The sequence below is a fragment of the Cervus canadensis genome, chromosome 15 (assembly GCF_019320065.1).
Source record: "Cervus canadensis isolate Bull #8, Minnesota chromosome 15, ASM1932006v1, whole genome shotgun sequence".
Classification (NCBI taxonomy): domain Eukaryota; kingdom Metazoa; phylum Chordata; class Mammalia; order Artiodactyla; family Cervidae; genus Cervus; species Cervus canadensis.
This window is the reverse complement of record NC_057400.1, coordinates 2,149,194-2,161,968: the sequence shown is the minus strand read 5'-3', so window position 1 is coordinate 2,161,968 and position 12,775 is coordinate 2,149,194. Positions and strand designations below refer to the sequence as shown.

The window sequence follows — 12,775 nt, the reverse complement described above, 5'->3', positions numbered from 1 at the left end:
TAAAGGCTAACGTGAACCAGTTCCTTACCTTGTATGATTACAGGCAGTTAAGGATTATAACTGGTCTCTTCGGTTGACATTTAATATGTTTAAATAACCCTGTTTCTAATATAGAGCTTCTCAGGTGGCTCAGTGGTAAATAATTTCCCTGCCAAGCAGAAGACCCAGGTTCGATCCCTGGGTCAGGAAGATCCCCTGGAGAAGGAAATGGCTACCCATTCCAGTATCCTTGCCTGGAAAATCCTGTGGACAGAGGAGCCTGGCAGGCTACAGTCCACGAGTCGCAAAAAGAGTTGGACAGGACTTAGCTACCAAACAACAACTTCTAACATAATGAGTAGTTAGAAATGCATACATATATGTATGTGAGTGAGTGAGTGAAAGTCACTTAGTCATGCCTGACTCTTTGCGACCCCATGGACTATAAAGTCCATGGAATTCTCCCAGCCAGAATACTGGAGTGGGTAGCCTTTCCCTTCTCCAGGGGATCTTCCCAACCCAGGGATTGAACCCAGGTCTCCCACCTTGCAGGCAGATTCTTTACCAGCTGAGCCACAAGGGAAGTCCAAGAATACTGGAGTGGGTAACCTTTTCCTTCTCCAGCAGATCTTCCCAACCCAGGAATTGAACCAGGGCCGCCTCCATTGCAGGTGGATTATTTACCAACTGAGCTATCAGGAAAGCCCATATATGTGTGTAGGTATATTTATTTTTTCACTACTGTTTAAAGTGGCTACTGAGCTGAGAATTGAAGAGTTTAGAGGACAGGAAGGTAAGCTGGTCTTTGAACTAATAAAATTCATGTGATTAAAATCAACCTTCCTTAATAATAAGAAAGCCCCATGGTACTATCATCCATACATCTTCTCTCACTTTACCACTCCCTGAAATACCTTTTCTAGCTTTCTTAGTCACCATCACCCTAGGTGTCTAGGAGTATTCTTAGGATTTAATTTAGTCAGGTATGCTCATCAATTGCCAAATAAGTTATGAATTATGAGCAAAGGAAGGGCAAAGAGTTTTTCTGCTGCCTGCTTATCACTGGTCTTGGTGTTTTCTTGGCAGATATCAGGTATGTCCTAGAAAAATACATAAATGTGACACTTGTCTAGCCTTGATTTGTGTTCTGAATCTTCCAATGCTACACTATGAAACTTTGGTATCTGTGAAAATGGGAAAAACAATAATCACGTTGGAGTCATTTCCAGAGAATTAAATGATACAGCAGTACTAATGATAGGTGCTGTACGTCCTGGAAATTTTGTGTGCACTCTTTGGGTACCTCTAGGACCATTAACCCCTTTTAATACCTTTGCAGGTTGTTGGTTTAAAATGTATGCAGTTCAGCGTCACCAGACTGATAAGTGTCAGAGCAAGGGTTAGAACCCAGGTCTAGGTGCCTTCACACTTAATGCTCTTTTTTTAAAAGAAATACTATATACGTTAATGTACATCTAGTAAAACCCTCTGGTGAGGGTTTCCTGGGTGTGTTAATGCACAATTACTTTTGTTCTTTCCTGCCAATGAACTCAGAAATCGCTTGTAATTAAAGAAACCTCTGAAGCAGAGGCAAGTGTGATTGAGGGAAGAAGGCGTTGTCATGTATAGAAACTGTCCAGCAAAGCAGAAGGGTAGGCTGAGAGGTAAGCACATCAAAAGTAGGCTGAGAGGTAAGCAGTAGACTAAAGCAGACATGAGTATAATACCCCCATCAATTTATTTAACCCCTTATACTACAGCTTATATAGAATCTAACAGAGTCATGCAAGTATGGGGTATAAAGCAGAGTACTTCAAATACTCTGTTTTGTTTTTTTTCTGTATGTGCTTGTTTGGGTTCCTTCCAAAATGCCAACTCCCAGCTCTCTGAGATCACCTGGTCTAACCCACAGGTGTATCATCTCAACTGCATATTATAGACCTCCTGCTAGGACTTTGAGTGTCTTTTACTCCTTTCAGATCTTTTTGGGAAGACAGATGAGCGGGAACCACTCACCAACGCAGTGCGAAGTGACTCAGCCGTCATTGGAGGTAAACCATGCTTTGTGGCTGAAAGCAGAACAGACATAAGTGATTCTGTGCTCTGGAGGAATTATCTGAATTCTTCCTCAGTTGTGGCCATCCAGCACCCAGAGCCCTGCATGATCTGCAAGAATGTGAGCCTTTTCATGAATAGTCATAATGCTTTGATGATCAAAGACACCCTCCCCCCAGGCCAGGTACTATCAGACACCATCCCCCCAGTCCAGGTACTAGCAGCTCCGTGGAGTCTTCCTTCCCCTCAACCACCAGGCAGCTGAGCACAGTCAACAGCTGGATAATTTACCTCCAGACAGGCAGCACGCATGCTGTTGATCTCATCCAGTTGTCATTTTTCCTAAAGCAGGAAGCAAACCAATAAAACTACATATGGGAAGAATCCATGTTGGCACAGACAGATGGCAAAGCCATCATCCTGTCGGTTTTCTCCATCGAGTGGATCAAATGAGCAGAGTGAAGCCCACAGGACTGTAGTTTCCAATCCAGCAGCACATATGGCTACAGAGGCAGATCTTGTCTGCTCTGCTGTGAACCCCGCCTTCCCTTCTCCCTGACGTCTCCCTTTTCTCTCTGCCTCTTGGTCTGTCCGCTTTGCATTCTTCCTCAGCTTGGCTGCTACCTCCAGGAGCTTGATTTGTCCATCTGGGCCTTACAACACAGAATGACTCCCAAACCTTGTTTAATGGAAGATGCCTGTGAGAGACTGAATTCATTTCCATCTGAGAACCAGGGTCCTCACAGCGCCCCTATCTCTGCCTTCTGGCAGGCTAGATGAGCCGTTCCACACCAGATGGAGTTTGCTCTTAAAAATCAGCAGTAACCATTTATTTAACATCTATGGAATGAGCCCCATTACCGGTCAGGACCAGTGCTAAGTATGGAAGTAGGATGATGAAAAACATGGATGCTACCCTGTAAGACCTCACAGCTTGGCCGGGGTCGGGTGGGATGGGGTGGATAAACAGGTAACAACAGAACCAGTGAGTAGTGTTTTAAAGAAGGCAGGGCAACTGGCAAGGGGAGCCCAGAGGTGCATAATCACAGTAAGATTGTGAGGAAAACACACACACGCATACACACAACACTTCCTTAAGGAAGTTCTTCAAATGTCTGGCCTGAATTTCTGCTTCAGGAATAAAGGCCGGGTTGATTTTTGTTTTGCGACAAGAAATATAGGAAACCATTCGATGCCTGTTTCTCTTCATATAATTTTTCATTTGACAAGTAGGAAAAGACTTCAGTGACTGCTGACTTTTTCCCACTAGTGTACAGGCTTCCTTGAGTCTAAGAACAGGGTATTCATCCCAACCCCTGAAGAAAATTCCTAGAGGTTCACACGGAAATATTCCATATCCTGAAGGAGTAGAAAAATATATTCCATGTCCTGAAGGAATAGAGAGAGATTCTGTATTTCATCTCTTGAAGCTGCAACCCATTCCTGGGTACCTGGGTATCACTCACTCATTATACTCAGTTTATTTCTAGGTTGTTTTTTTTTTTTGAAGGCAGATTCTTTTATTTTTTTAAGAGCACAAAATACATGATTCACATAACACATTTCATCGACTTTTAAAATATGTCAATGACAAGTTGAAGTCCAGCAATATTATTTACCAGTGGTAGAATAGTCTGCAGATTCTTTTTTTTTTAAATTTATTTTTATTAGTTGGAGGCTAATTACTTTACAATATTGTAGCAGTTTTTGTCATACATTGACATGAATCAGCCATGGATTTACATGTGTTCCCCATCCCGATCCCCGTCCCGCCTCCCTCCCCACCCCATCCCTCTGGGTCTTCCCAGTGCACCAGCCCCAAGCACTTGTCTCATGCATCCAACCTGGGCTGGTGATCTGTTTCACCCTTTATAGTATACTTGTTTCAATGCTATTCTCTCAGAACATCCCACCCTCGCCTTCTCCCACAGAGTCCCAACCTGGTTTTACTTCGCCTTGTTCTAAAATAGTTGGGTGAAATGCTATATTATGGTTTAGGAATATTTTAAAAAGTAAACCATCTTACTTTGTAAAATAAACATGTTGTCTCAAGAGTCATTCTACTTAGATAAGAAAATGGCAGAAGATATACTTTATTAGGAATGAGTTTATCTTTGACTATCATAAATATTTTTCAAAGATTTAAATGTTGAGAAACATTCTTTCTCCCATAGAGTCTTTCTCTCTTTCACAATTTGACAGTATCCACATTTTTACCGTCCTTTGCTGGTTTTGCTATTGACTACTCAAGAGACTTCCTGGCAAAGTAGGGACAAGGCCTTAGGATGGGTGAGGATGACTTGCCAAGTAGGTCCAGTAGAATCACATACAATCAACCACAGTAGGGGAGAATCTGACACAATAGGGCAGACGTTTGCTGTTGCAGTTGACTCTGGAGGACAGAAGGGCACCATCTCCAGACAACTCTGCATCTTACCGAGTGTGCAGCAGGGTAAACTGTCCTGAATGTTTAGTAAGCATTTCATGATTAATAAGACATTTTTAGTAAAGCAAACATATATCGTAAACAAATTTATATCCATAGTGTATGTACTGGGAAGTGAGATACTTAAATATTCTTTTCTAGGATGCTGAAATAGTTCTAAGATACTTAGTTATTTGCAAGGTGACAAAGAAGTGTTCTAATTAAAAGTGATGCAGGCATATTCTTGAAGGCAAGTCTTGAAAGAATTTATCAAGAGATCATTTGCTAGTCTGATTCTATGTTTATCTGATGACATTCTTAGTCTGTTAAATATAAGCTTCTCTGATATAAACTGGCTTGCTCCGTCACCAGTCTGAAAGAGGGGGTTTTTTGGTAATTGAAGCCTGGAAACATTACAGCCTGTGTTTATTTCTGGACATGGGGCAGGGTTTGTTGCTTGCTTTTGTTCTTGTTTGGTTCTTTGTTCTGAGTGCCCTTGTCGTCTTCTTTCAGTTCTTTCTCCTGATCAGATGACCTGTGATAATTGCCTTCTCTCTTGTCCCTCTTTCTCAACAGGAGTAATAGCAGTGGTGATATTCATCATCTTCTCGATCGTTGGCATCATGAGCCGCTTCCTTTACCAGCATAAGCAGTCACATCGCACCAACCAGATGAAGGAGAAGGAATATCCAGAAAATTTGGACAGTTCCTTTAGAAATGACATTGATTTGCAAAACACAGTGAGCGAGTGTAAGCGGGAATATTTCATCTGAAAAACTGCAGGGTCATCTCATGTTCTTTCTTTGCTCATTTTTGGTTCCTCCTTATCCACTTTCTCCTATCCTTTAATTTTGGTCATTCTCTTTCTCTGTTTCCCTTTTATTTTGGGGACATACCTGCATTCACCACAGCATCTATCCCCTCAAACCAGCCCAGAATACTAGGCAGCTATGGCCACTGCCTTCCTCTTTAACAAACTTATCACGGTGAAAATGATCACTCAAGAGACTGACTTGACTACTTTAGACAAGGAAGAGACACATGGGTGTGCACATGTCCATATTCGGTTCTATATTTCTGCTTTCTAAGATGCACCCTTCAGTTCTGCAGCAATTCGGTCTTGCGGGCTTACCTTGAACCTGAGATCTGTGACTTCGGCATGTAACCATCGTCCTCGACACCCTCCCCCATTCCAAGGCCACTCTGACCAGAGAACTCAGGGTACCGGAAAGGAAGACGCTAGGGCCTGGTTTGTGTCAGTGGCACTTTAAAAGGAAAAAGAGAGGTTTGTCGTGTGTTAATTTTCCTTACGATAGGAAGCCCATTGCCCTAACTCATCATCATTGTTCACTCTCTTATCCCCTGAGTATTTTCAAAAATAGGACTCCTGATAGTCATACGTGATTACTGTGTTCCTTTCTTACTGCTCTCCCCTGCAGCTGACACTTCAGAACAGCACACAATAGCGTAAACCTAGGGGAAGCAGGGAAAATAGTCGCTTGAAACTAGGAGGTAAAAAGACAGCTGCTAGGAAGTAGATGTTCTATAACTTCAAAAATGCCTCTTCTAATTTTGTAAGAAATGTTAGCTATGTCATTCCTGAGATTATTATACAGATATATATTTATCAGTTGTTGCATCAAAAAGCAACTCAAAGTCTAAAATAGCATTTGGTTCCATGAAAGAGCTAAAACCATCTTAACTCAGCTTTAAAGAAAAATAAAAACAAGGCAAAAACAAAAAGCAAAACAAACAAACAACAAACAAAAACTGCATGAAAGCAAAGAAATGCCAAACAGAATTCTTTCCTTCCATCCTCTCACTAAAGGTCTGGTGAAAAGAGTCAACACAAGTTTCACATTTTAGAATAGACATGATAACCCACGTCTGCCACCGAGCCATTTTTTTCTAGGAGGTTTAGGATGAACTGACGTGTGAGGCATTCTGACTAGCTCCAGGAAGCCACCACTGCTTTTCATAGTTTTAGAGGAGCCTTTGGGTTCTGCAGTGCATCATATTTTCAAGTCTGCTGCATCCTTTGTATATAAAGGTCCCCACATGCTTTTTTCTACAGGCATAAACTCCCAGATGAGGCAGTGACATGTTTCAGGGTATGCATCATTTTGGTACCAAAACAGCCAAGGAACATCATCATTCCTTCAAGAAGCTATCTTGGGCTCATCCCCCAGGTGGTGGTGAGAATCCTGGTGGTTTTTCTATAGGAGCATTCTTCACTCTTTGCCTCTGAGCCATCTTCAGGGAAAGGATGAGGGGAAAATGATACAAATGTTCTGGTATGCTGGAAAGGCAAACAGAATGAGCCACAGATGTGGAAAGTACTTGCTGATTCTCTTTACAAGGCAGACTCAATCTGAATCCCATCTTTTTCTCTTCGTGTCTGTCACCTCTGACTGTTTTAACACTTTCCTGCATGATGAGGCTCACAATGAGGGACTCCTCAGCTTCACCCCATTTCAGGTCTATTTTAAGCTTTCAGTGTCAGAGAAAATGGGTAAAGGATTTCTTTTGCAATCATATTTCTCAAATAGAAGGTGTTCTAAAGACATACTCTCTTTTTAAAATTTTACGTGGATTCTTACTTAATCATTTCCATTATATCCTTTTGCTAGCAAATTTATTTTAAAGTAATTCTAACAAGGGCATCTTTTTTTTCCCCCTTCTAACTTTAATACGATGAATGATCCATTCATAAGAGGAAAGATCTTAAAATATTGTTTCCTCCTGCCCTGTTCTTTCCTACTTCCAATGTTCACTTTTGAATTTTCTATTTCCATAAAAAGGCTTTATAAATCAGCCTTTTGCTTGGCGACATCATCTTTTGTCCCCTGAAATAAAAGTCACTATGCAGTGCAGTGGGTTTAGCCTGAAGCATCTCCAATAATGAAATGGAAGGAAAAAGAAGGTTGAGTAATAAAACTGGAACTGCTCATTATTCAAGTCTCTGAGAAGTAGGGACTGTATTTTGCTGACATAGTACAGATATAAGAAATGGAGGACTAACAGAGGCCGACTTGGAATATTCGTTTCTCTCATCTACTTACACTCGTGGGTAGTTCTGTAGGGTGAAAACTTTGGGAAACTCCATCGTTGCCACATCTCCACTACAGAATCTACCAGCAAACCTCCCCATATCTGTAGACTATCTATCCATACATACTATGTATCACAGACTTAATGACGAATGCCAAGACAGTGCAATCAGCACGTCACTCTTTTAAGCAGAGTCTCAGGGCTAAATAAAACTTATTTTTACAGGGTTGGAATATTTCATAACCCCAGAGAACACTAACTTTCACTAGATGTATATGAAAAGCAAGCATGCTGCTCCCTCCAAAGGAAAATACACTTTTCAGTGACAAAGAAGTGTAAACTCTGCCTATCTTTGCTCACTGGTACCAAAATCCATGGAGTTTTGTGCACCTGTTGATTTGTGTGTTTCAATCCTTGACCAACTATAATCTAAAGCAGAAGTCTTTGAAAGCATTCTGACGCCTCCTTAACCACAGTTAAGCTTTCCTGACTGCACATGTTGGCCAGCTGGATCGCCATAATCCTACACTTTAACTTTCTTTGGTAATTGCTGTTTACCAAAGTATTTTATAGAATGTGCTTTGTAGGAAAACCAAAAACACCTGTGAAATTTCACATTTTAAGGGGGCTATTTCATTGATATCATTCCCACCAAACAAATCTATTTATGTAAGCAGCAGTGTGTGTGCTTACTGTAAACATATATTTAATGCTGCCTCATTCCTTGTGTGTATAGGTTTGAATGCTATGGTTTATAGGAGAATTTGTCTAGAGAGTTAGACATTTGTCACTTCTCTAGATATATTTTTAAGAAAAGCTTCACTTATTCTCTACTCTGAACTGCAAATGTAATATTTATTTTAAGGATCCTAGGGCTGATTTTTTCAAAACAGTTTTTATGCCCTTGAGTAATAATAGAGATGGTACTAACCTGATTTCCATCTTTTGTTAGACTGTTGCCCACCACAGGGTTGCAGGAGCAGGATCAGAACAAAAGAGGGAAACTGGTCTGTACTTAATTCACTCATGGAGTAATTATTACCCAATACTCTAAGGGCTGTGCTAGATACTGAGCATATTAACATCCATTGCACCTTGTTCTTGCCCTTGGAAAGCCCAACGTCTGGCAGGGGAGGCATGTATTGTTGTCGTAGACTTGCTGGAGACTGAAAGAAGCAGATACTTTCTGGAAAATATTTATATATATTTCTTCTTGTTTATTACTTCTGCCTTCAACAAGCTGCTTTGTTTTTCTTTCTTAAAGCAAGTATCAATCTCTGCAGGTATATTTCTCTGGAGGGAGATGGATTGACTCTGTAGGGACAAGAATAAATGGTCTCCATCTCAAGAGTACTTCTGGGGAAGCTGTATTCTCTCCATTCTTGTTTTAACTCTGGGTAGGGGATTCTGAAAGCCCTCCTTCTAAGGGTCAGACCTCAGTGATCACACAGGAACCCTATCTGAGGTCGGAAACAACAATCTCCATTTTTCCCCTTTTCATTTCCCAGTTCTTTTATACAATTTATTCATGACCTATTGCATGCCCTTGTTCTTCCAGATGTTCCTTAAGGCATTTTTGTCATACTCTAGCTTCTCCTAAAACCCTATTGCATCCTGATGAACCATATTGACTCAATTTAGGAAGGTCTCGGAGAACTGGATGAAGTACTGCTTTGAGTAACCCATTGACTCAAAGGTGTCATCCATCTAAATGAGGTCTCATATCTGTGCGCTGGGGAGATTTTTCCAATTCTGAAAAGAAGCACACGTTTCTCTGCAAGAAGCTCATTCAGTTACAGGAGCTACACTGGGAGACTCCAAGGTCCTGAGAGAGAAGAAGCAGGCCCTCGAGTTCTTTCTTATAAAAAGTCTTGACAGCTTGTCCACCAACAACCGGCATCTTTTGAATTCCTACATGGCTACAATCCATCAAAATCATATTGTAGCCTGAGTCTGCCAAAGGCAATCTGATACACAGTGTATAGCTCTGATACTCATTCTTCCTTAACCTGAAGGCTGAGACATACTTAATCCTCCTTTGTCCTAGAAGTCCCAAGTAGACCAAATCAATAAAGGGGCGTCCTTGTTACTGACAATGCAGAGATGGTTAAAGGAAGAAAGTGTCATCAAACTCAAAATTTTCAGAATACTTGGAAGACAATTGAGTGCTATTTCATGTCTCTCATGCAGTTTGAAAGTGTTTTCTTATTAAAAAAAACACACACACACAAAGTGTGATTGAATTATTTCTATTCTGTTCTTGAGTGTTTCTCACCTTCCCTCCATTGCCTCACCCACACTCTTGTTAAGTCATCTAGTTTGCAGATTTTGCTTGTCCTTCGTTTTCATCTCTGCTTCACAAATTCCAAATATTTGAACCTCTTAAAGGGAAAAAAATCACAAACACACATCTACACAATCTCTTTGTCAAAATAGGGCTGTTATTCAGACTTCCTGTATGATAAGAAGAAACACATTTTCTTTTGAGTCGACAGTTATTTGAAACTTTCAGAGGAGGTTTTCATATTTAACTCTTTTTTCTGCTTTTGAGTAACTTTTGTCTTACTTTGCACTAAGGTACTCTGAGGGAGAACAGAAAAGCACATTATTTTTAGTGAACTACTGTACTTTGTAAGTGAGTTGTCTGTCTTTTGTAATGTTTATAGTCTACAAAGCGGTAGAACAGACATGAGCGAAGATGAAAGCAAACGTTGGTTTGAGTGTTTTGACCACACCTGGTGGGAACAGGATGAGGAGAAAGAGAGAACCCTTGGTGTCAACTTGGTGTCGACTGATGACTTTCCCATGGAAGGGTTGCTGCTTCCAGAGAGACTCACCGGTGGCAGCTCTTCCCACTTTCCTGGCTCTTAACTCGGGAATCTCTTTAGTGCATTTGGATCTTCACTTTACCCATTAGGGAAAGAGGCAATATCCTGGGGTTTGCACGAGGAATTCTTTACTTAATTTGGCACAATATTTCTGTCTCCTCCCAGGATATCAACCACGTTTTTTTCCCTTGATTTGTATTTCATCGGGATTTTTCTAGGATGCTTTAGAGCTATCATCACAATCATCCAATCTGCCCAGATTGAACACTTAGAGGAACTATGAGGAAGCACCTTAGGTCCACTCCCCTGAATCAGCATTCCCCATGGGTAGAAGCCCTGGGGTCCTGGAATAAGCCTAGGGATCGTCCTCTCCCCTTATTGGTCCAGCCTTGCATGGACATGCCAGAATGATGATGCGATGTGCTTCTCCCCATCCCTGGCAGTGAATACTTTCAGGGGCCTATCACCCAACACTATCTGGGAACACTACTTTCTTCAAACATCCCCAGCTATACAGGGGAACTTTTGCAAAAACAGCAGGACAAATTAAGAGGGCTGTCTTAGGTCAGAACCAAAGGTGAAGCTAATTGTTTTAGTGATTAGATCCTAGTCTTGATTTTCCTCAACATCATATTCTTCCATGCCTCCAATGCCGGAAGTAGCCTCAGGGGACATGAAAACCAGATGAAACAGATTGTTGTATTGCCCTGCAGACTCTTTGGAAGGCCTCCCCATAGATAGAATTTTCAATAAACCTTAAGGAATAGTATTAATGAGCTTCTGCCTAGTCAGACATCCTAATTATAGCCAACACCATCCCCCAGCCTTCACGGGAATTATAGTCTCTTCTCTTTGAATGGCAGTGTCAACCTGTGTAACCTTGCCCTGCCTTAAATACCAATGCAAAAATACCAAACCTTGCGTACAACAGTGTACTTATATGGCAAGAGGGACTTTGTATTTAGTGAGGTCCAACATCAAGAGTGTTTCCTTCTGAATCGTAGTCGACAGGTCTCCTGACACGCTGTGCCGCTTTGGGCTGTCTCTCCCCTCAGTCTACTGGAGGAGGCTCAGAAGGTGCACACGTGTCACTGGGAATTGGAATGCAGGCTGAGGGGGAGCCACAGATAAGTCTCCAGGATGTGCTAGGGAAGGAACAAGCAAACTTTTACTGCATAGGGCCAGATAGTCGGTACTTTAGCCTTTATAGGACAGCCAGTCTCCACTGTGGTTGCTCATCTTCCCTGTTGTAGTAGGAAGTGGGCCACACATGGGCAAAGAGTCATGGCTATGTTCCAGTGAAACTTTGCTTTCAAGAATAGGCAACATATCAGATTTGGTTCATGGGCTATAGTTTGCTGATCCTTGTTATGCAATATTACAATGTCCACTTCAGATGGAAAATCAATTTCATTCTGGCATAGAGTGGTCCTCCTTCTTGAAGAATGGGAAAGAGCAGGGAAATTATTTTTAACAAGGAAATGATAAAATACAAAATAACCTCTTCTCCAAAAATATATATGTCAGATATTTATTATGGCAAAAGCACAAAACAGGTCACCTCTCTTTGTAGATCTTCTGGAGTCTAGCTTTTCCTTTTGACCTTCTCATATTTGTTCCTGAAACAGAATCCCAAGTGATGTTGCCTCATTCCAAGTCAGTTTTGAAGACCATATAACATGTCTTAATACACTGTATGGGGAAAAAAAAAATAAAAGTTAGCCTTAGATTTCTTTGTTTTCTATGGTTCCTGTTGTACAGAAGAAAGACTTACACTGTAAATAATGTATATTTAATAAAGAGAGAATTTTGTATGATTTTGTGTGGAAGACAAATGTGGCTCACTGTGTTTTCCTGGGTTAATGAAGAGTCAAACAATTAATCCCTTAGCACCCATTCTCATTCCTTAGATCATTAACTCCCAGACAACATGACCTGTGGGGTTGCTGTGGAAACATGACCCTCCCACTCCCTGGGTTCATTGATCTCACCATAAAAGTGCTGCTGTGGGCTCTCTGAGCACCCAGTGGTCTATCCTGGCTCAGATGTGTACAAAACCAAGCTCCCCGACTTCATCAGAAGTCACGTTCAAGGCTCAGGAGTCACTCTGGTTTCAGGGGTGCACGTGAAATCTGGGATGCATGCTTTCCTAAACCTTCCTCAGCACCCACTCACTCACAGAAGCCAGCCCCTGTTCCTCTCCTTGGCTATCCCTTTCTATCAGAGACAGTCTTAATTCCATATGTCTGAGATACTAAGTAGCATTGTCATGAAATGAAATTCACTTCATTAGGTGTTTATTGAGATTTCTATGTACGGAGTCAACAAACAGAAATTGAAGACTGACATGGTTTTTCAACAGGACAGAACCATGACACCATCAGATTTAATTTTCTTTTTAAATTGATCTATTTTGTTGAAGTAGAGTTGATTTATA

At 41.2% G+C, this 12,775-nt stretch overlaps 1 protein-coding gene across 2 annotated transcripts in view; it reads left to right on the top strand.

Annotated features, from left to right (window-relative positions):
• The window catches only part of CNTNAP5 (contactin associated protein family member 5), a 995,095-nt gene extending 982,922 nt beyond the window's left edge, over positions 1–12,173 (top strand). For both annotated transcript variants that reach the window (XM_043488200.1, XM_043488201.1), the window contains 2 exons: positions 1,959–2,030; positions 5,036–12,173. In XM_043488200.1, coding sequence (XP_043344135.1) covers positions 1,959–2,030; positions 5,036–5,232 — 269 coding nt within the window. In that variant the 3' untranslated portion in view covers positions 5,233–12,173. The remainder of the gene's footprint in view (positions 1–1,958; positions 2,031–5,035) is intronic.
• Positions 12,174–12,775: the final 602 nt, after the last annotated feature.